At 37.6% G+C, this 24,289-nt stretch overlaps 1 protein-coding gene across 2 annotated transcripts in view; it reads left to right on the forward strand.

Annotated features, from left to right (window-relative positions):
* LOC136855472 (uncharacterized) overlaps positions 1 to 24,289 on the forward strand; it is a 123,698-nt gene that overhangs the window by 55,163 nt on the left and 44,246 nt on the right. For both annotated transcript variants that reach the window (XM_067132545.1, XM_067132546.1), the window contains exon 5: positions 11,712 to 11,950. In XM_067132545.1, the coding sequence (XP_066988646.1) occupies positions 11,712 to 11,950 (239 nt within the window). The remainder of the gene's footprint in view (positions 1 to 11,711; positions 11,951 to 24,289) is intronic.

Below are 24,289 nucleotides of genomic sequence, written 5' to 3' on the forward strand. Positions count from 1 at the left end.
TTTGTGAACTCGTAAATTTAATTGCTTTTCCTTGTAGAAACAATTTGTCCTTTGTTAAATGTTCATATCAGAGAGAGAGAGAGAGAGAGAAGAGCACTAGCGTAATGAAAATGTGGCCGAGTTATTTATAAACTTGTAATGAGAGCAGTTGGTGCTTGTAAATACCTTTCATTCATCAGCCATTGAAAAATTTGAATCGTCTCAGGTGTTCGTCCAGGTGGGCGCATAGTAATTAGCGCTACCTGACGTATTTTGTACCTATAGTTCAGGGATGAATGTTTCAAAACGTCTTCATTCTAGCTAAAATCGATTACTGGATTTATTTGAACATATATTTTTTAAATATTTTTTAATACTATACATGTTTTTAAATTTTTTTTTATATTTGGCGTTGTAGGGCGTCATGTTCAGATTTCCGTAAGTCTGAATTTAATTATTAATCTCCTAAAGGTGAAATACAGAATTCCCCAGGGCTAGGCTATTTTCTTTTAGTGCAATACCTGTAATAGTATTATTGTATGTTACAGAATTAGTTCAGCAATTCTGAAATATTCTGTTGTTGTATTATTGTATAATGGCAGTTAAATACTGCTAGGTATGTGTGTGTGTGAGAGAGAGAGAGAGTTAGTTAGTTTACTGCTATTAATCGCTAATCTTTTATGGTGTGATATCAGAGTTTAAGAATGCTAATAATGTTTGTGGAGGAGAGAGAGAGAGAGAGAGAATTTTTTCTCTTTATTTCTACACTGGTTGGGTAACTCTGCCATAAATTTAAAAAAATATACTACACCACCCTACAGACAGACACAGAGAGAGAGAGAGAGAGAGAGAGAGAGAGAGGAGAGAGTTATTCACCCGTTCCCTCGGGTAACTACTGTCGAAGAATCATATGACTTCTAACAATATTTTATTTTACATAATTATTAGATATGGCTGTAAATTATAAGAAAATAAAAAAATCCAACATATCCAGGTAAATTAGATATAAATATTTGGACTCCAAGTTCGACGCCCTTTACCAAAGTTAACTCACTTTACAGTGCGACATCTGCATAAGTAAACCCCCACCCCCTCCCACACCGACAGTCTTTCCCCCCCACCCTCCCCCAATACCAATTTCCCCTCCGCTCTGATATCGGATCTGCCCTGAGGTGTCTTTAGTGGCCGTAAGCCTCGGCTTAATCTGTCAGATTGCTTATACTGAGATATTCCGGAGCCGTGGACTCTTTATTTTCTATTTCTACAGATGTTTGGTTTTAATAATAATAATAATAATAATAATAATAATAATAATAATAAGAATAATAAGAAGAAGAAGAAGAAGAAGAAGAAGAAGAAGAAGAAGAAAAAGAAGAAGAAGATGATGAAGAAGAAGAAGAAGAAGAAGAACATATCTTAGAATAGACGAAGTGCTTCTGACAATTACTTTCCTTTTCAGAACCATTTTTTTGTTATCTTTATGAAGGAAGAGAAAGTACAGAGGGATTTACCCAGTTTTCGGGAAGTTTATTTTCCCAATTAATAATAATAATAATAATAATAATAATAATAATAATAAGAATAATAATAAGAAGAAGAATAAGAAGAAGAAGAAGAAGAAGAAGAAGAAGAAGAAGAAGAAGAAGAAGAAGAAGAAGAAAATTCCTTGAGGTATTTTGATGCAGTTCGTTGGTTTTTGCCAGACCGGATGGCAATTATTATTATTATTATTATTATTATTATTATTATTATTATTATTATTATTATTATTATTATTATTATTATTATTATTATTACACATAATCGGAGTTGCAAATTTGTTCTTGAGAAAGTATTTGTTCATTTAGTTAAACTGGAATTTTATCCCAGAACAAGTTATGACAGTAATTATAACCTTTGTCTTAGAGCAAACAGGATTCACTGTGAATCTAAACTATCTTATATTTATTAATTGTGTTGCTTAGCTTTTGTATCTTTAATGTCAGCAGCACTTTTTCCATCATTTAAAAAAAAAAAAAAAAAGCCTTTCCAGGTCTTGTTGCCCAATGTCACAAATCTGCCGCATTCTTCCTGTATCAGTGGATGAATTCAGTCAACCACTCCTACGTTTTCTTGGTGGCTTATTACGGACAACGAAAAACTGAATTGTGGTTTGTGGAAAACTAAAACATAACTTTTTGGTTAAGGGTTCAACTATGCGTACGATAAAGTGTTCATTATCACCTGTTTATTTTCACCAACCAACAGGCCTTGGTTACGATATTAGACCTACAGGACTTGCCGTCAAAACATGTCACGTCTGATAACTCATCCGAAAAAATATACGATTATTGTGACCACCAAGAATGGCCAGATGTTGGCATATGAACCCCTCGAGTCCGTAAAGCAATATGTAGGACTAGCACCCCCATCCGTATTACATTTGCTGAGTATGAACTCGGAAGACGTTCGAGTTCATACTCAGAAAGACTTTCTGGAAACAATAAGAGCAAAACAATAAAGAAAGCAGGTTAACTGAAGATAAGTGAATAGAAGAAAAGAAAGCTGAAATACAAGAGATGAAGAGAAAGATAAAGAAGTGAAATTCCGAAGAAGAAGAAAGGAAAGAAGAAGAAGAATCAGGATGCAGGAGAGCGAGTCTAACTGTAATATAAGCCGTTTGACCAGTAAGATCTCTCTCCCCTCCTGACCTCCGCCCCTGGAAAACAATACCGCCCCACCCCCGCCCTCCGCCCACCTCACCCGATGCAGGAAATCCAGAAACATCTCTTCGATGCTGGTCAACACCCTCAACCGCCCACACCTGCCTCCAGTCCCTCCCTTCTCACGCCCACGGAGACAGAAGACGGTGACTAGGCCTAACCTTTGGCTGGTCATTCATCACACACTCCCACGCACCTTCTCCCTTATCAGCAAATCAGTTTCTTCTTCTGCAAGAAAAATGACCAGACTTGATATCTCTCTCTCTCTCTCTCTCTCTCCTGCTATGGATATTGGTATTCTGGAATATTTGATTAGTATATTAATCTGTAAACTTATAGTTACCAAACATCTTTTTAAAGAAGTTTTACAGAGTCGTTAGTAAACGTACTAACAGACATTATTATTGTTATATATATTACTAATCTCTCTCTCTCTCTCTCTCTCTCTCTCTCTCTCTCTCTCTCTCTCTCTCTCTCTCTCTCTCAACCAAATGAGTTCATTCTTCTCATTGGAAGCAGCTTCTCTGAACCACTCCTCTCCCCATCACACAGACCCCTACCTGGCACACTGAAAACCACCTGAACTCTCAGCCACTCCTATGTTAACCCCAACTCACCTTCACCATCCCCATCCCACCCCACCCCACCCCCTCCCATCCAATAACCAGTTTCCGTGTCCTGGCATCTCGGAGGGAAGATCCTGTCCTCCAACCACAAACTGGAGGATGCAGATCCTCCCCCATCCTTAAAAACCATCTTGGGTGTCTTATCTGTCGTGCCGCGGAAGCTGGCAATTTAAAAATGGTTTCCATCATTTTTGGATCTTGAAAATCTATCGTAATACTTATTTTCTGTCTTTCGTTAATTTACTTTTTAACTGATATGCCTTAGGTATTCGGAGGTTTAATCTTTTTGCATTTGCTCTTTTATGGCTGTGAAATTCTACCCTTCCTTCCGTTTTCCCGAGCTTTCATTGCTTTCCCTCTTAGCAAAGTGCTCCACTGCTTCTTGGGAGGGGGCGTGCTTATGCCACACCCTTTTTTCATCCTTCATTTTTCACTTCTGTCCTTCAGGCCTGTCTTGGCTTGGTAAAAAATTGACAAACTATTCGCCATAGCAAATTTCGTGAATTTCTGGGACAAATTCCAAGATTTTGTCAGTAATTTCTTCTCCTTTTATGATGCAAGCTCAGCCGGAAGGATCCCTTACCCCACTAAATTTTGGCAAGTAGTAACTAGTGAATTATGAAAATTATAACCTGTTGATGACTTACAGGATAGTTATGCAGTTAACTGACCTCATCGTCAGGGCTGGACGAATTAGGCCGACTTCGATTTGTCGTCATTGTTATTGATGTGAATGTTTTAATTGGTGGTGATAGGCCTATATATGAAGACATAACTTCTTACAAATAAAACATTTTTCTCTGTATATCATTACGACGTTATACAGTGGGCGTATGAGACGCTAATGAGACTAGTTTTTTTTTTTCACAGCTCATTCAGTGGTTAGAAGCTGAATGGCGTAGTGACAGTTGTCTTTGTTGATATGAAATAGATTTCTGCTGCCAGCAGGAATCAGTTGTGGTTGTACTTTCATGCTTTATTTCACCTATAGCCTGCGTCTTTCTAAAATATAAATGTATAATGAATAAAAAGATCAAAAAGAATGTAAATAAAACTAACCAACTCGCAAACGCCACATCAAAGGAGCGAGTTATCGGTCACATACAAGCGTTGAGCTATATCATCAACCTTCCGTACGAACTTCCCTTGAACTTCTTCTTCATCCTCCCTCGCCCCCTCGTCCTGGTGAACCACAGGGACCAGGAACCAGATGGTTCTCGCATATTGGTTGGTGTGGTAATTTTTTTTTAATGCGCTCTCTCTCGTTCCTCGCTCGTTAGTGCTTCCCGTGAACGCTGATTACACGTTGGGAATGTTTTCATGAATTTTTGTGTGTCTGCTTGCGTAATGTTTGCGTTTGCCTGACTGTTTTACGTAAGGGTAAAACAGCAGAGAAGGAGATTTGTAACTTTTTAATCAGATATTTTTGGAAATAACTCGACTGTCGTCAGTTGTATTGAGGGTGGAGGGAATCACGATTGTTTTGTAACCATGACCTTCAGTCAAATGTGAAGTTCAGTGCTTTAGGATTTTATTATATGGCTAAGAGATGCGTTAATCAAGTGCAGCCAACGGAAATGAAACCGTGGTAAATGGGCTAGACCCATCTTCGGTGATCACACACCACTGTAAGAATTCACTCAAATGGTTGAAATAATTTACCACAAGAGCTAAACATGCGAAATTTGGAGACATTCATGAAGAAATGAAAGCAAATATATTAAAAATACCTGTGACTCAGAGGAAAAAGCTTTTCAAGAAAACTTTAAATGTGAATTTAAAAAGAAGCTTGCATGATTGGGATTGGCCTAGAAAATGCCTTCGGAAGTAAACTGGAAAAATGTTTCATAAAGGTCTAGTTTAGCGTCTGTAGAACAGTATAACCAAAGAACGGGCAACTTAAAGTAAGAGTTGGGTCATTTATCAGACTAATTCATAATTGGGTCACAGCCTTCTTAGATATCATTGTACAAAGTCAGGTAAATCCAACATAACTCTGGAGAAATCGTCCGGTTTCCTGCCCCAAAGAATCGATTGCTTTCAAATTTCAAAGCATGTCACCCCTTATTTAGAGATAACCTTCCTGCTCAGTCCACTAATGCATTTGAAAGTATTCATGTATTTATAGCGAGTTTATTCACTTAGACACTTAATTTTCTGCTCATTATTTCTATACATGTTGCTTCGTAGGCACTTAGTAACGCTATATAAAAATAATAAAAGTAATAAAAACAATGTTGACAGCATTGTTTATATAAAATAATGTGAGAAAGTTAAGAATTGCAAGGGAAGTGGAACATTATCTGAGAATCTCTGAATCAGAAGGAAAAATGAGAACGCAGGAAGTTGCAGATGAGACATAATTGTATTTTGCTTGTCATTTTGCAATCGTATTCATGTCATACAATACAGACTTTCCTATTCTTGTATTTATAAATACTTAAGTGACCACCATACAAAGGTCATCTACACAATGGCAATCACTGTCACTCTCCCCAGTATTCGAGATACCAGTTGATAAACGAGTGCTGATACGTCATAGCGATAAAGACCAGTGATATATTGAATAGTAGTAATAACTTTTCAGTCTTCAGATGAATTGATTATGACCTAAGTAGATCTTCAGTACGTAAAGAGAGAGAGAGAGAGAGAGTAAGAATTTGGCATAGTTTTTGTTGTAAGATTTCAGTGACATTTAAGTACCATTACCTGAATCCGTTACGAGCTTAACACTAATTCATTTTACCGTCAGGCAGTTTCAAGGGAAACTTTGCTGTTCTCGTTAGTTTTGTGATTACTGTAAAATAGGTATAGGATCTTCTCTCTCTCTCTCTCTCTCTCTCTCTCTCTCTCTCTCTCTCTCTCTCTCTCTCTCTCTCTCTCCAAATCTGATATGACAGACTCCTCAGAGCATTTTAATGGGCAGTGCTAATCCTTCTGGTTAAAATGAAACTGCCCGTAAAGTTTAAGGAGGAACATGACATCGAAGGGCTTTGTCCACCTTCTAACACCCCAACAACACATTGAAAGTTCACTTTATAATTAAGAGATTAAGAGGAATTAAGAAATAAAAAAGGTAATTTTAATCTTGGCGGCCCGGCAGACTGAACCACAATAGTACAGTTGAGCGGCGGCAGATGTCAGCAGAGTCGCTTTCAGTGCAAGTGAAAGGAAGTCAATGGTGTTGTTTTGGTTGTGAGGGGGAGAGCACGTGAATCGGTTTCCTTCGAGGTTTTCTTCGCCTTATGTCGTGTCGTGTCCCTTGTCTCACGTCTGAGAGACAGGTAAGGGAAGGGCATTGATGCTGTGTGACCGTGTGCCGGGTAAATAACGGAAGAGTCGTGTCAGTGATGTGGGAATCGCGTCCAATCCTTTTTTTTAAGTCTTTCTCTCACTCTAGCTCGCTCACTCACTCACCCAGCCTCCCACCCTCTCTCTCTCTCTCTCTCTCTCACTGCCTCCTCTCGTTTGCCTCAGCCTCCTTCTACTCCTACTACTCAATCCTTTTTTTTTTAAGTCTCTTTCAAACTCGCTCACTCTCCCAGCCTCCCACCTTCTCTCTCTTCCACAGTCTCAGTGCCTGTCGTCCTTTGCCTCATCCTCAACCTCTTACTCCTACTCATACCCTCCCACCTCCTCAACTCCGGAAATGACATCTTCACCTTTCCGTTCACTGAGTTTCGGGAGGTGTGAGGCCCCCAACCTTACCCAAATACCCCTTTACCAATTTCCTTTCGTGTATGGCGTCACAAATCAGGCCAAATTTTCTTCCTATAATATGCCAGGTTCTATTACTGTTAAATGAAAGGAAACGAGGAAAATAGTAGTAACCTAGTCGGCCGCTTCCTCCTCAAATCCTTTCCGTAAAGGAAAGGGGAGTTCAACAAGTTGCTAGGTAATATCCTCCTGTTGCAGGGGAGCCTGCAATGGCCGTACTTGTTAGCGGCTGCGTGATCTTTAACTTCCCTTTTTCTTTACGTTAATTGTCTTAATCTTTACGTTTTCTCTTGACGTCTGGCGTGATGTTTACCCCTTCCTGTTGTGGATGGGGGTGGGGGCGATGGGCCCCTTTCGTAGTCTTGAACTTCCTTTTATCGTTGGTGATTTTTGGGCTCAGTGCAGGTTTTCTGTGATTTGTCACCTATGTGACCCCCTCTTGTGTCCCGGCGGGGGACGGTTGGCCCAGCCGACCCTCGGCCACTGTCAACCTGTTTTTCCTTTTAAGTTTTGACCATTTTCCTCAGTTTGGTGTTCCTTGGAACATGGTAGGCCTAATTCAGCCTGCGGAAAAACTTAATCTTATCCCGTTTAAGCCATGTGACGTTTCATTAATCTGCCACAGCTAATTAAATTTAAGCCTAGCAAAGCCCACAGCCTAAATTAGGTAGGGTCAGGTATCAGGCCAAGCCGGATTATGATAGGCTACCATAGAAAAATGTTTTTAAAATTTAGTTTAAGATACACTGTGCTGTACTTAAAACAGGCCTAATTAAAAACATTGGTGTAACAACCTTAGGCCTAAATTTATTAATTTGTCTAGCCTAACTCAGTGGAGCAAGTTAGGTTAGAAAATATATCTTGATCAAAATAGATATTTAAGATACTTTTTGAAATTTGGATGTATAATCTACTAGGCTATTGCATTTTTTTTTTTTTTTTTTTTTTTTTTTGAGTAGGCTAGTGTCTGACTGTACAGTACTTGGGTGTGAAGAAAGTCCACGAATAGGCTACGTTATTTAATGTTTAAACCTTCTCTAAGGTGGGTATCCTAGGCATTGTAGGAAGTGAAAATAACATTATTAATGTCATTGAATTCAATATCTAAGACTGCTGGCGTGATGGCCCCTTGTGCTATTATTAGATGAAGTAGGCTACCTAACAGTTATTGGATCAGGAAGTAATACCTGTTATTTTGTTAACTAGCTTAGGATAATATGTATGAGTTCGGTCAAGTTTTATTATAAACCCGTTGAAATTTATAAACTGTATTTTTTGCACAGTTGCCCTTATAAATGTATGCTTTTTGTAACTGTTAGAAAATGTTGGCCTTAACCTTTAAATAATAGCCAAGAACATTTTCAAAAGAGGATTTGGTGTCTCTTCTTAAGCGACTCATACCACTGAAGACTTAATGGCTTTTGAAGGCTTGGCACTAAAACACACGGGTATGAATGCGCAGTCATCGTTATTGTAACTATGGAGGATGTGATTAAATACTGTACTGTGATGAAGAGAGATTGATGTGAATGTGCACAAGCAACAGCTATGCCACCAGAGTATAGGTTTCATGTGGTGAGCTGTGAACTCTGATATTTGCAAGTTGTCTGGTTACCTCCTCAGTATCAGTAACAGGAGACAGTTTTCAGTCCTAGTAAACTCTTTTCAAATGAGATGCAGCTGAATGTTACGGTGGCTTCTTGCAGTTTTGCAGCATGAGTGGTAGTGTTTTTGATGGCGATTAAGGTTTGGTTAGTTTCAGTGTACTATAGGTGTAAAAGTCAGTGTTGTGGCCATATTAAAAAATTCTTAGTACTGTATGTTGTTTGTTTGATTGAGATTTTAGTTTATGGCAGTTATCCAAACTGTTTGTTAACTTACAAAAGTATACCACGAAATTAGAGCAAGTGTTGAATTGGAAGGATTAGCTTACATACAGATCTTTGGTAACGTTTTTTTTTATTTGCTAATATAAGTAGGGGAGCAGTAGAAAGAATGAATATATTATCCAGTGTGTGATATGAGTGCAGTTAAGTGTGAATCAAACTGCATGTGGTAAATATGTTGTGATTCCAATTCCTTGGATTTACTAGTTTTCCAATAAATATATCACTGACAGAAAAACCCATTCCTTCCATTTATGTATGACCTGTCACTGATTTCTGTAAAGTTTAAATATCTGTTATGTTTACAAACAAAGATTAAAACTGCAGTATTGACGTCATGCATGAGTGAGAGAGAGAGATTGGAGTGTGAGAACACAATACCCAAGTAAGAATGATAATGATATTGTGTCGCTAGTAAAAAATGTGAGAGTGAGAGGGACAGATGGAAGGACTATAGAGTTACAAGTGGCATACTTTTGCAACAAGTGGCATACTCTTGCAATAATGGAGTACTATACAGGGATATAAATGCTGTATCATCTTATGATTATGCTGGAAAGAGAGAAGTCTTTTGAGAATTTTTTAGATCTAGATCTACTATATGCTGTATGGCCTAGTAATAATTAAGCTTCTGCAATATATGACAAAAAATCCATGACCTAATACATGTTCAGTGGGTGTGGGTATTTTGGTCTGTCAATGTTAGTACTGTAAAGGTAGACCATTACGTACAGATGTGCTTGAAGGGTGGTTGTTATTGCATTCTTTGCCCAGTGACAGTATTGTAACCAATGAGGGATGATGCAACTCTTGTTGCGATTTACTTGCCATGCACAAATGGTTTTGAATGAATCTTGAGGTGGTATATTGAATAGGGATGAGACTTAGCACCTGCCAAATTATGACCCTGTTGATTAGCTGATCCAATACAGGTACTCTGTTTATATTCCTAGATTCATTGCACATAGTAACCATATTGGTATGCTTGAACATCAGATGGTTTTTGGTGCTACCTTTGACTTTAGTATTTCCCATTCTAGGGCAGTTTAAAACACACAATCCCATCAACCAAATTGGTATTCTTTGTTAAGCTTCTCATATACACAGATATGGGTGCCATGTGCTTCACGTATTTATTTTCCACTGTTGGAATATTGTTCTCCTCCAATTTGGATCCCTGGATATTTCCTGGCTTTATTTTCTTTCTCTGCAAAATCTTTCAACCATACTGTAAACTGTTTGATGAGCCCTCATCACATATTGTATTAAAGAACATCTGCTATCACATTTAGTTCTTGTGCCCTTGGAAATAATGAGCGTTGCTCATTTTCTGGAGGATCGACATCCAAATTCTAATGGTTTCCTTTATGTCTCACAGCCCACAGAGGTCTTGTGCTCCCTACACAATATTTTAAAAATGCAGTTCATTAAAGTGTCCTGCACTTGTATAATGTCGTTTTTAAAGTAATGTTTCTCAGTAACTATACATTTTTTATATATGCCTCAAAAGCTTGTCTTGGGGATTTGTGTTCCTAGTCATTTGTCATACGTTCTGCATTTATCTACTTCGCTTTGCTGTGTTTTCTGGTTTTTCTTGAAGGCTATGTGCATTCTATTCTTTGGAAGGTTGCCTAGGCAATCCATGACATGTGTCATATTCTATGTAATAATTGTGGTAATATTGAAATTATATTGCACCTGGTTATGGCTCACATACCTCTTTGTTTATACATTGAGCCAAAATCTTCATTAATATTCCGTAAATAATTTCAGTGATCATTGTTAAATATATTCTCTATGTAATTTCAATGATCATTGATAAAAGTTTTGGTTTACATGTTATGGAACATTTAAAAGTTGATTGTATGATTTTACCTTACACCTGACTGGAGCTGAAAGTTTTTAACTACTAATTGAGTTTCTTGTTGATTGCTGTGCTATAATTGTTACGAAAGGATAACTCATAGTGCTTAATTTCAACAGCAACTCAAAGGTAATTAATATTAGATGACATTCCTACACAAAACAGTAATTAAATCTGTTTTGGTACAGTATTGGAATCAGGATGATGGTATGATATTGATGAAATTTTCGTTTGAAGTTTTACATATATTTAGCTTGAAGCTGTTTCTCCATTAGTGTTTTGCTTTCAGCGTAGATTCATATGCCTGATAAAAAGCTGCAGTACTGGCTACTTATTATTATGCTTTCCTAATGTATCCTAATGTACGTATTATTTTGTTTTTGCATTAGCTTATTGAACTCTCTAACTATGCAGTAATAGGCCTGTGTGTTCATTTCGATTAGGCATGTAGTAGACTAGACAATTTAGATTTCACTTTGCTTAGTAGAAATGGAAAGAGGAAATAATACTGGACAATTTATTTAATTGCAGTTTTATGGGATGATCTCTTACAAGATAAGTTACATATTTTGAATGGTTTATATTTAATGATCTGTGTACTGTGTATTATAACAAGGGAAGGTTCCACTTAGCTACAACTTATATCAGTACTTTGCCATTTATGTAATAAACTGAATCCAGACCAGGTACTTTGGGTGCATAACACTTTCCATTCATCAAAGCTTAACCTGTGTAGCTTTATAGCTTCCTTCTATGATGGAATCCATGTTTAAAAGTGAGCATTGCATAACTCGGTGAGCCATTAGAGTAACCTTATGCACCCAAGTACGTAATACCTTTTAATATGGTGTTGGTTTGAGTCTCAGATGCATAACTCGATAACTATTAGTCAAGGGGAAATTGGTACAGAGACTGATTACTAACCTACATTTGACAGTGCAAGGCCTACTGCTGCTGCTCAGCGCCCTCACACGCTTAACTTACCGAACCGAGGCCAGAGCAGAGCGGGGTGGACGGCAGCTGCCGGGCCGCCACCCCACCCGCAACCTCCTGTGCCCTTGCCCCCCGCTGCATTATCACAGATGACGCAGCCAACACAGACGACCTCTGTCGACAGCATAGGTTCTTGTTCATTAGATGTCAATGCTACTGGCACGACTTCACCTGCCACCATGGGTAAGTAACTTTGCCGGTTGCTTTGCGAATGATTCCTGGACTCCCGAGATGGATGGATTTTCAGGACAGGTTTGTAAAGTTAGTTTGTGGTAAAACCTTTTGTTTATTTTGCTCTGCTGTTTATGGTTAGATGTGTGAAACAGCAAAGCTACAGTAGTTTTTGGTGTGTGTGATATATGGTTAGAAATGTTATGACTCAGGCATAATTATTTTTCAGATTATATGTACGTATTTGTAAAAGAGTTTGCTCGTAATGATGACCTGTGTAATGTTTCTGTTGTAGCACTCACTCACTCAGTTGATTCCCTAGCCTCAATGTGACCCCTTTCTACGTGCACTTAAGTGGCTATGTTTTGTGCCGTGTCTGTCTATTCTCTTCACTGTGTGGATCCTTAATACCCACTTCATAAAACTTCTTTAGGTCATCTTTCCATTTTTTTTTTTTTTTTCTATTAAACATCTTCCTACCACCATATCATCCAATACAAGTGTGGAATTCTTTGTTATATCTTCACCACAAAACCATTGGGATTGTATGAAATTGTAGAGGTGTGGTGAGTGTTTTTTCTGGTATGATATTTCCCCCCTGCATTGTACACATGTGCAGGTGATTCATTATAATTGCTTTCATTGAATTATATGAAATATGCACTATTTTTGGTTGGCCAGTAGTATTTGCTGCGTGTTCAACACTTGCATATTTACCGCATGACTAACACTTGTAAGTTAGTTGCCTGGTGTGTTGTTATAATTATAATTAATGTATCTCATTCATGGATATTTTGTTATCCAGCACTTGAAGGTTTTGTTAAAACTAACTTCAAACTCACTGTTACATTTTGGGCACATCATACTGTTATCAGTGATGAAAACTATCTGAAATGAAGCAGTATTAAATTTACTTGGTTAATGACTTCCACTGTTGTGTAGGCTATACCCTAGTACAGTGCACTTAAACAAAAGAATACAGTTTGATGGTAATTCTTGTTTTCTTTATTGCTCTATATTAAGGAACTACAGTATGTATCAGAATTCCATCTGGTTATCCTACTTTTTTTTTACGATACATGATATAGCATACTTTATATACAGTAGTCGTAAAAAATACTAGTAAAGGAATGGAATGGAATTCTTATGACAAGATATATTTATAATAAATCAGAGAAGTTCATTTTGATACAGTATTGAGTAGATTCATTTCAACCATGGATGAGAGTTTGCTAGCTGAAAGAGACTTAGGCTATTGAAACAGGAGTATGTAATGGTATTAGGTGAGCTTAATAATGTATTAAGTTTTTGTAGTATGTAGCATTTTTCACACAAACCCATCAGCCATATACCAGAGCACTTCATTCTCAGTTCAAATGACCCTAGATGTGTACAATCTGAAGTCTCAAAGAAAGAAGAAGCAGAACAGCTAAGAGTGACTGTTCATGCATGCACACTTGTCAACCATCAGTTGTTTGTAACTACCAAGTTCACTCTGTCTTGTCGGTTATGTCTGACATAGAGCAAAGGGGTGGAAGGTGTGGTATTCGGTTTGAGATTGGTAGATTTATATGAAAATGGTTTGAGAAACTTGATTTGTTCATACCAAACCCATCAGTCATAGACAGCCATAATTGCAATTTAGGCAGGAGGTTGAGCAGTAGAATTTCTCAGCCCTTGCGAAGGACCAGTGGACCCAGTGGATCACTTTGGAACAACTCATAGAGTACTATGAGTTGTCAAACACAGAGACTAAGGCATATAGTTTGCATTTTTTTTTTTTTTTTTTTTTTTTTATATCATATCATAACATGCAGAAACCAACTAACCATTCAGTTGAATTGCAGATACTTGTAACTCCAGAAGACTTTAAAGTGAGTGATGAATGAACGAGGTGGTGGTTAGGAGGAAGAAGTGGAAGAGTGCAAAACATCCTGCACCACCGTAAACTTGTCTTGCCACTGCTAACGTTGTGCAACCCAGTCTCCTTGTACGTAACTCTTCAAGGTAAAAACTGCTGAAAGTTGACCCTCAACTTTGTACCTTCTTTCATGATGGCCAAAATCTTGACATTCCTTCTGAAAGCTTGGGATGCTGAGTACCATATCTTGTACACAGGTATTCTCACATGGCCATACTTTCCGGAGATGTCCAGATATGCTTGTAGCATGAAGTATCAGCCATTAAGAAACAGTATTCTTGTAAACATGCTTCCTTTGCCAGTTTAAGCAAACAGATTCTGGAATCCTTGCCTCTTAAGTACCTGGTCTTTTAAAGGTATTGCCAAATAGCTCTTACAGGGCAAAGGAGAAGGAGTTCTGCATTATTGAATGCTAAATCTAGACTGACACTTGGAGCTGTCATGCAGCCTTAAGTACCAGTTGTTTAGGTTTTGGGGAGAAAGTCAGGAGCAAGAAACAGGCCTGCTGAAGACCAGTCCTGGGTGTGCATGACATTGGTATTATTCATCTCTCATGCCTTGAAGATGCAAAGGCTCACAGGAAAGCAGTCTTCATTGTAAGGGGTGGCATAGAAGCCTCTAGCAGTAGTTAGTAAGTAGCCTTGGTGATGTTGCTAAGGTCCAAAGAAGGGTTTTATTTTGGAGCCCTAATTGTTCTACAAGGGATCTTTTCTAGAAGCAATGGAATAGTTTCTGAGGTCCTAGGATGTGTTCATGTCATTGTAGAACCAGAAAGAGAGAGCCACTCTGTAACGTGATTGCATACACCACCTCCAGGAGATACTGGTGCATGAAGCGTGCAGTCATAGGAATGGAGATGTTTAGTGGACTAAGGCCCCTTTCATTACACCAAAACAAGAATATGAACCATATTCCTGCTAAAGTTTGATGGTTGAGGTTGACAAGAATAGGCAATGGTTGCAGCAGAAACTTCCAAGAAGCTTCACTCCCAGTGCCATGCTTGATACGGTGCAGGGTGCAATAATCTTGGAATCTCTGCAAGTGTTGCTGCTCCAGCAGATTCATCCATGTTGGCAAGGATCTGTGATGGGCCACCAACGGCTAAAGAAGGTCCTGGCACCAATCCCGTTGTGGTCGTAGAGGGGCAGTGGGGATCAGTCTGGAGTGACTGGAGGCTCTTGAGTTTTGCCAGGACCTGCCTTCTTAAAATGAATGAAGGGATGGCTTAAACATCAAGATTGTCCCAACTGTGAAGCATAGCATTGCGCTTCGAGGCTGATGGATTGGGTTTTGCTGTTCAACAACTAGGATCTTATGGTTTAGGCTTGTTAGGAAGTGTGACTTGCTAAATTTTGGAACTAATGTGATTATTGATAAAGAAATTTAGGAGATTAAAAACATTTGACTAGGATGGAATCAATGCAGAGATGATTTTAGCTGAAATGAAGTGACACCTGATATAGCTCTGCAGTTTGCAGAATATGGAATAAGGGGACACAGCCTAATACAATAACTGGGAATTGGAATTCCTTGCAAATGTACCCAAGAAAAAAAGACTTGATGGGAATGTATTAACTAGAGAGACATTGCACTTGTGCTGGATACTGAGAAAATTTTCAGTTTGCTTTTCTCTATAGACTGGAAAGAGAAATGTATAAAATGCTTACACATGGACAAGCTGGTTATAGAAAAGGCATGAGTAGCACAGATTTTGTTTGAAGGCATATTGTGCAAGTGTAGATTTGAAAATCTCCTGATGACCTTTGTTAATACAAGAAGGCATTTGACTGCGATTAAATGTCTTAGCAAAGGTACCAAAGAAATGTGACCTGGCAGAATGTGGTGACTACAGAGGCATCGTAGTTGTGTCCAGTGTATTGCAAATATTGAATATGCTTATCCTTATACACCTGAGAAACATATTGATAAAATTCTTTGAGGTGAACAAGCTGGTTTTAATAAAGGCAGGGGTTGCACTAACCAGGTGCTTGTTTTAAGATATATTTTACAGCAGTGTATGGGATTTAAAAATCCCCTTCTGATGGCTTTTATCGATTACAAGGCATTTGACAGCATGCTCAGTCCAATATTATAGTGTCTTGTTATTGTAGCATACCCTTCAAATATGTAACTCTAGTTGGAATCATGCATGAATGAAGTACATGCAAAGTTAATGTTGTGGGGATCTTGTTAAGTGAATTTTCTGTAAAATGTGGGGTGCTACAGGGAAATGTTACCTTTGTTTTTTGCCCCTATGGGATTTTATAATGAAAAAGTGGTGGGAGATGGAAGATGAGGATTAGATTGGAGTAAGATGTCAACTTGACAGACTTAGAATGTGCAGATGATGGTGTGTTAATCAACAAACACCCCATGATTTACAAAACTTGTTTAATTGTGCATCATTAGACTTTTCAGATCAAAGATCCTACTGTCAAGAAGGGGGTTTGGAATGACTAGAATGGGAATCTGATGGAAGTCACAATCCTGTGTAAGTTTTAAGTTCCTCTTCAGAGGTGTATGTACATCTGCCTAAATGAATAATATTGTAGAAGGAGGCTGACATGAGAAAGAGGGGTGTCTTCAAGCCTTAGGCTGTGCTGGTATGTCAAACTGGAGGTGGTGGCATAATCGGAACAGCTGGCTCTGCAAAGGAATGTTGGACTACGTGAAAAGCCATGGCATTGGAAGGCAATGGCACAGTAATTGAAGCTGGACGCACAGTAACTAGTGAAATAGAGGTATAACCTGTACAGTGTACACAGTCAAGGGCAAACCTATAAGCAAAGCTGTACACAGATGTCATAACTTGAACAGCAGGCAAAGCAGGAGCAAGTATCTTGATAAAAGCAGAAACCTCATGCACTGGGAAAGGTGCTGCTGCTAATATGGAAGCATCAGGTATGTACGGCAGGCACTTTTGAAACTGGGAGCACTGAAAAAAACCATATGAGATTGGGGGGTGGCATAGAAAGAATTAAAGTGACTAAAACCAATGTCACCACGTAAGTGGGTCCAGTTGCAAAAACAGGAATGGAAGAAACAGATTGATCAGTAAGCTCAGCTGTGGGTAGAATGGTTACTGGGGTACCCATAGCTACCAAAGTAAAGGCACCAGTAGCAGACAAAGAATTTTATTGGAGCACAGGTAAAGTGGTAGGATGTGCAGCAGAAAAACCAGTTAATCAAAAAGCACACAAAAAAGCAGTAGTATCATAATGATTCCATTGCCTAGCAAGCCAGTCCCCAAACATTGAATGCAAGAGTAGGAGAGCAGTGCTGTCCACAACACACAGGAGGCAAGGGGTCCATCTCCATTGCAGACATAAACACATGGAAAATTGACACATTCACTTAGGCATATTTAAAGTAAAAACCCTAAAATAAGGTATAGAGCACACCACATCACAGACGTACCAAAACACTCCGCGGCCGGCAAAGAAGAAAGAGTGCTAAAAGTCTAAAAAAAGTGTAGTATATGCTTTTATATTTTCTGAAAAACTAGGAATTATTACAGGTATCGGTCACAGGCACTTGTACAAAATGTAATTGATATATGGCTGCAACAAAACTTTTATACATAAAGCCCCAAAACTCAGGGAAGTATGCATAAAACATAACTGACTAGTGCAGTACTATGTTAAATAGACAAAGCAAAAACTAAAGTAATAAATTGCCCCTTAGAATAGAACAGAGGTCATCAGGATTACTGAATTATGAAAGATGCTGAGCAAGAAAAAGTTGAGATTCAGTACAGTGTTGTGGTGACACTGAATAGAAAGTGATAAAGAAGAACTGGTTGTCCACTGGTGTGCATAAGTGAACAGTCACTCTAACCATTCTGCTTCTTTCTTCAGAACTTCAGAGGGCAAGTGGCTGAGGTCATTTGGACCACGAACGATAGGCTGTAAATGAGTTGTGGTTTTGGTATTAAAAACTGTGGTTTGTATGCAGACATGAAGTCATGGTATATTGGTGATGGACAGGAAGTTGGTAGCATTCAAAAATAAAGTCAGGAGAAGATTGTTAGGAATTAAGTGGCATGATATAATAATCAGTGTGAAGTTAAGAGAAGTAACTGGAGTGGAATTTGCTCATTATTGCATAAAACTGTGTAGAAGTGGATGGAGCTTATTTATAGGATAGAAGGAAAACTTGTGTTCCAAGTCCCAGGATGGACTGCTGGAGGAATGTCGGAGGGATAGATCGTGGATGAAATGATAAAGGTGAAAAGAGAGGGAATTTTAGGATGACCTGAGGGAATTAGCATAAGACAGACGTTTATGATGTAAGTTCATTGATGCTCTTTGCAGCCTCTGGGGTCCCGTACAGATTAATTGAATATGTAGGAAGGATTGAGTTTTTATTTATCAGCAATATTTTACAACAGCATTATCTTTTCTCTTGTAAATGATTTGTGATAATTTCAAAACCTAACTTATTTTGTATACATTATGTATATTTTCTGTTGGGATTATATCCAGCTGCTTGGCTGGCATTCGTATGTTGCTTGTCAAGTTCATGGGATGTCCGGATCACACTTATTAGTAGTTTCTGATTTTGATATGTATGGTACTGATGATGATTAAAGATTCAGTGTTCATAGCTTGATGAGATGGTACAGGTAAAATTACTGCGCGTGTTGAATCCTGTCCTAAGTATTAGTTAGCTTTGTATTGTAAGTGAATTGGATCTTTATGGCTGCCTCCAAGTGGAAATCCTATTTACATGTTTGTCTGCTGTTTCTTTACATTAATGAAGTATTTTAGAAGTTTTCAACAGACTACAAGCAATTTTGACAAGCCTTACTTGGGAGAAGAAAGGAGGCAAGAAAAGACTCTCACTTGAAATAAATGTTTGTAGGATCACATTATAGCAGAAAGGTAACACCCACACCAATTCAGATATCAAAGTAAAGTGGCAGGTACTGTTGGCATTAAGGTTAAATCATGCTAGATTTTTGTGTGAGGGTCTATGTTATTGAACAGTACCAAGATACTTTCATCACTTCTGCTTCTGTTACTGAGCGCCTTAAGCAGTTAGGTATAGCAGTCTAGTTGACCAGTCTCATTGAATGCCTTGTATAAAACTGGAAAATTCCCCAGTGTTTTGGATGAAATCCAGAGGTACTTTTCCAGAGGATGCAACATCTTTTTTTCCCCTTGTGAACAGTTAGTAGTGATGAAACTTATCAAGTAATTTTCTGCCAAATTAGTCAAGCCATCCATTAATTCCAATGATATGAAGAGGAACCTCGGTGAGGATGAGGATAGCAAGAAGTATGTTTAACAGAACATTTTTACATTGTTGGTACAACTTGGGATTTTTTTTTCTTGGGATAGGGGATGCAGTAGGGTTGACTCCAAGATTGCTTCTTTAGATGTCTTCTCACTCCAGTTATGTGCTCTGTTGTTACTAGTTGATTCTTGCACCGCTACCCCCCTCACACCATTGTCCATATCCATTTGGCTAAGCTGTTGTTTAATTTTCAGCGTCAAGTGCATTTGGACTCTCAGGGGGTTGCTGTTCCGTCACTTCTTGGGGCTAGTTGTTGCTTTTCCATTAACTTGGCTTGCCAACTTCAACTTCTGGGATTGTATTATATTTGAGATCACTAGTGGTTTTGTGTCCCAAAGTTGATGATTAGTGTCTTCTCCAGGCCACTTCTCTATATCAGACACTGGTTGTGTATATTTATATTATATACTCAGGTACAGTCAGCAATTGTTTTGAGGTATTTGGTAAGAGTCAAAGTCTTGCATCATTAAATGGATTGTAATGACATCCAAATTTTTGGTTAGTGAGTCTTTATATTTTTTTTCACATGATGGGAAGCAGACTGTATTACTATATGTCCTCCAGCGGTTCTAGTTTGTTCTGTTTCATTCATAGATTTTAGCAAGTTCCATAAGTATTTAGTATTCAGGTGTATATTCAATATACCTTTATTTTTTTTATGTTTCATTTTCAGGAAATATCTGGTCTCTTGACATATACATTATCTTAATTGCTAGGTGTACCTCTGATTTTGTTGGATGAAGCTGCTGTGAATGATTTTGTTGGATTGGTTTGTTGGGACATGATCAGGAAGAAGCAAAGGTTTTGGCATTTTCTTTTCCTAACTGGACCTTAGCTTGAAGTTCTTTGATGCTTTGTTTTTTTAATAGTATTGTCCCATAGAGAACTTGAAATCAGAGCATTCCATCCTATTGTTTTTCTTCAGTATATTTGATCATGATTTATGTTTTGATGGTACACTTTACTAAGCTGTAATTTTACTCTGCAGATGATTTATGTTTTGATGGTACCCTTACGAAGCTGTAATATTACTCTGCAGATATTGTCATTGGCTTATTAACTATTCAAAGGTTGGTTAATTTCCTTGTTATACTCAAAATATTTTTTGATTGGTTGTCTGCTCATGAATATCAGATCTACTAGATATATTTATCTTTCTTTTACCACTCCTCAGGGGTTGTCTCCTGTTACTTCAGTGTGCTGGTGTTTAGCATTGATTTGTTAGTGGTATAATTTTTAACGATCCTGTTGTGGGTTGGCAGTTGTTTTTTGCATTTTGTGTATTGTTATGTTATCAGTGTTCTTGCCTTTGGAATTTTGTCTTTCCACCATATTATTGTATTATTGTTTTGAAGGTGATGTATTTCAGGGCCTCTCCTCTCTGTTTAAAACATTTCATTAGTACTTGGCTGATGACAGTCCCTGCTCCAGGAGCTCAGCTGTATAATGTTCACTCCAGTTTCTATCTTGTGTTTTGCAGGTTGACGGCTTGCCTTGAGATTTTGGTACTTGTACAGCAGCAATGTGTGAATGCTGTATGGTTAGTTTTGACAATTTTCCTTCTAGTTTTTATTATTATTACAATAATGAACTTGTATGATGGCTCATCTTACATCTGTTCTTGTTGGCTCGTTTGCATTTTCATTCATAGCCAGTTGTTAAGATGTCTGTGCAGTGTTTAGTTATTTGGCTTTCATTCAGAACCTGGCAAAAGTGTTATTGTATTTCCATATTTTCATAACTTGGTAACTCAGATTGCTATGATCTTTTGTTTCTGGGTTTGTCTCTGTATTCATATCTTATTTGGTGTGCTAAGGTATTTTTCTTGGTCTTGTTTAATTTTTTTATTCATTGTGGCTCTATCCTAAGGGTGATTCACTTTTCTGCCGTTTCTTTCTTACTTTCTCTTATAACTATACTGTTCTTTTCTTTTAGGTATTATACTCCTGCTGTATTGTCGTGTCATCTGCTGTTCTCTCTCATTCATTGTCAGACCAATGTATTTTACCTTGTCTTTCAGCATGGCCAAGGGCTCATCTGCCTTGGCTTTATTGCATGATTGTGTATTCTCCCATGTGACATCCTCATTTTCTTCCTTTAGACTTAAAATGTGTAATGTCAAATCTGTGTGTTCTTTCTGGCTGAGAGTAGCCTGTTAAGGAAGAGAATGGTTTCTTTGGTTGCAACTGCTAAAGTACTTTCTTCCTCTAAGAACTCCTAGAAAGGATGAGGGGAGATTTAGGACTCTAGACTCTGGAGGTGGTTGTGTTCAGACTTCATGCCATCCTATACACCAAGGGAGTGGGATTAAGTGGTTTGAGGCTGACAGAACTTAATGCTTATCTGTCCTAGGTGGTCATATTCCAGAGCATACCTTGAAGTGTAAATTGTCCCAGATTCCTTTATCCAACTTTTTGTGCCTTCAGCAAGTAAGAATGCTGATCTCCCTACTCACCATTTAGGACTGACATGGTTTCACCTTGCCAAAGGCACTTTGAAACAAGTAAACCTTGGTATAAACCATCTTATAGTAATACAGTTCCAATTGGCAATTATGTTGATTAAGGTTATCTTGCAAAATTTGCTCATGTTCAGGATATGTGGTATGCATAAATTACTGATATTTTTGCTTATTGTTCAAAAAAAGATTAATTACCATTTACATATAGGTATATCTACTTATTGTTCGACAAAAGATTAATTAGCATTTACATACAGGTATACTGTATAGAAAATTTTGCTTTCTCTAAAGTTACTTTTAGTTGCAAAGTTTTCTCATGTAAAGGGGGTTGGTATCTGATAAAGTGGATTTGTATCGTTTGAAAATAAAGCTTCACATTAGGGTTAGACACACAGCAGGGTATGTTGGTAAGAAAATTCATATTTTCTGATTGCCAAATACTTTGATTTGGTTCAGTATCATTAGCTGCAGATGATTGAATGTGGTCAGAAGTGATAAACTTGATGTTTCAGTGAAGATTTTTTCCAGTTTTCATAGTAATGCTGGAAAGATCAAGGAAGTAGGAAGGACTATTTGAATACTTCAAAACCATCCATGGGGAGATTCATAAAAGAAGATTCTACTTGCATATCTCAACAGAAGCGATTTTCTTTGAGCATTGTTTTTTTAGTCTGGATATTTTAAGAATTGCAGATTTTAGGTTTGTTTGCAGTAGAAGTAAATGGCTTAACATTGAAATGGATCTGTATAACAGGTTTATATAACAAAGTAAATACAGTAATGCGTGCTAGCAAGAGACACTTGAATTGCAGATTTGTAAACTATACCTTGAAGTGAACTGAGCCATTATTATTTAATGTGACAGACGTTACAGTAATTATGCTATCCTTGATCATTCTGATCAAAGCAAGAAATACTTAGAGACATTTAATAAGTCTATTCTGTAACCTAATGTAAAGATAACATTCACCTGTTGCTTCTTTGGTGGTGAGAGAGAAACAGAATAGATGGCCTCTGTTTAAATGCTTTTGTTTAATTGAGCATCATTTTATGAATTAAGCATTCAAGCTTATTCTGTGGAAGAGTGTTAGGTTTAATGAGTAATTTGGTTTGTTATTTCCTTATGATTTTGATGAGATGGCTTTCACTGTTCATATTCTCCTGATTCTGTTACCTTTTCTATAGGTAGTTACTGGTGTATTGGCTCCTTTTGGGACTTGGGTCCATTAGATTTTCATTTGCTCATTGTTTTCAATTTTTCTGAGTTTGTGGCCAGCTAAGGACATGAGTTTCCTCTTTCATAGGCCTTAAAATTTAATAACATAATACTGTTAAAGTAAACAGTGGAAAAACTATGCAAAGATTTGTTAGGAAGATTGCAAATGTCACTTCGGAAAGATGGGGCAGCTATGAACTGCATTTAATTGTAAAGAGTAACTTTACTACTTTACTTTAGTACAGTGTGGTGGTTATTTATTGTAAAGAAATCTGTTGTATACAGTATTTTCTTTGTTATCCAAGATTACTTTTCTTTCAGTTGTCCGATTTTTGTAACCTCATTACAGATACCCGTAGGAATAGTTGTTTTAGACTAAAATATTTAATTCACACACTTTGGGAGTTATTTCTGTAATACATGACAGAAGCTGTGAATTACAACAGTTAGATTCTAAGAAAATGTTGCATTTTCCCCCTAAATAAGGTTTGATTCAATTATGACAGGAAAGGGTGTGCTGGTGACAGATTGCTCTGTGGTCCACTACTGATTAGAACTGTTATCTATTTGGTAGCATTTTCCCTGGCATGGGAAGGTGCTGCTTACAGTGTTCTTCTGCTCCAAACTTATGTTAGTCGCAAAGGTTTTTGCAATGTCATTATTCCCCAGCTGCATTGCTTTTCATCTTTTCACCATTCCATTCCATTTGGGTGCCTCTCACGTATCTAGCCAACTTTTGATTTGTCTTTTTCCAAGTTTTCACCTGTTCTGGGGATGTCCCTTTGAGAATCAAAATATGTAACTAATTGATCTGGTCGCAGTACTTTTCAATATTAATCATGTATTGTTTTTTTTTATGTTGAAGAGAGAGTTACACTTTATAAATTTTGGAGGTAATATGATGGAAGACACTGGTTGTCCTATATTATGGGATCCAAGTTTGTTTTGGTTAGGATTTTATTGTTCAAGGTTTGAGTTAATTTAGTCTATACTGTATCTTTGTTTCTGATACTTTTTCAGACTGGAAAATAACTTCTCTGTGTTCTGTTCAATTGGGTCTTTAATAAGTGTTCTGATAGCAGTTACCAGATTATTATAACTTGAAAAATGAAATTTTCAGCTACATAGTAATAATAGTACTTGCTGTAAATTTTGCATATTTAATTTTGTGTTAGCATTTTCTCTATTTCTTAGTGTATAGGTACAGTATTATTTTGCCTCTTTCCTAACGTATGTACAGTGCATTGCATGTTATCATTGTAGACTGTTGTCTTGGTATGTATTTGTTTGTCTTTATTGAATTTATTCATCACAACATTGGTAACCATGATGTAGAAATACCATTAAGAAATTGTTATGGTAATTGAATCTGTTTTGGGGGAAAGAATACTGTTGTTATTAACGCATCTTTCAAAGGGAAATGCATGTTGACAAGTAAGTTGTCCTTATGTTGTG

Source organism: Macrobrachium rosenbergii, chromosome 31 (genome assembly GCF_040412425.1).
Source record: "Macrobrachium rosenbergii isolate ZJJX-2024 chromosome 31, ASM4041242v1, whole genome shotgun sequence".
In the NCBI taxonomy this organism is placed as follows: Eukaryota; Metazoa; Arthropoda; class Malacostraca; order Decapoda; family Palaemonidae; genus Macrobrachium; species Macrobrachium rosenbergii.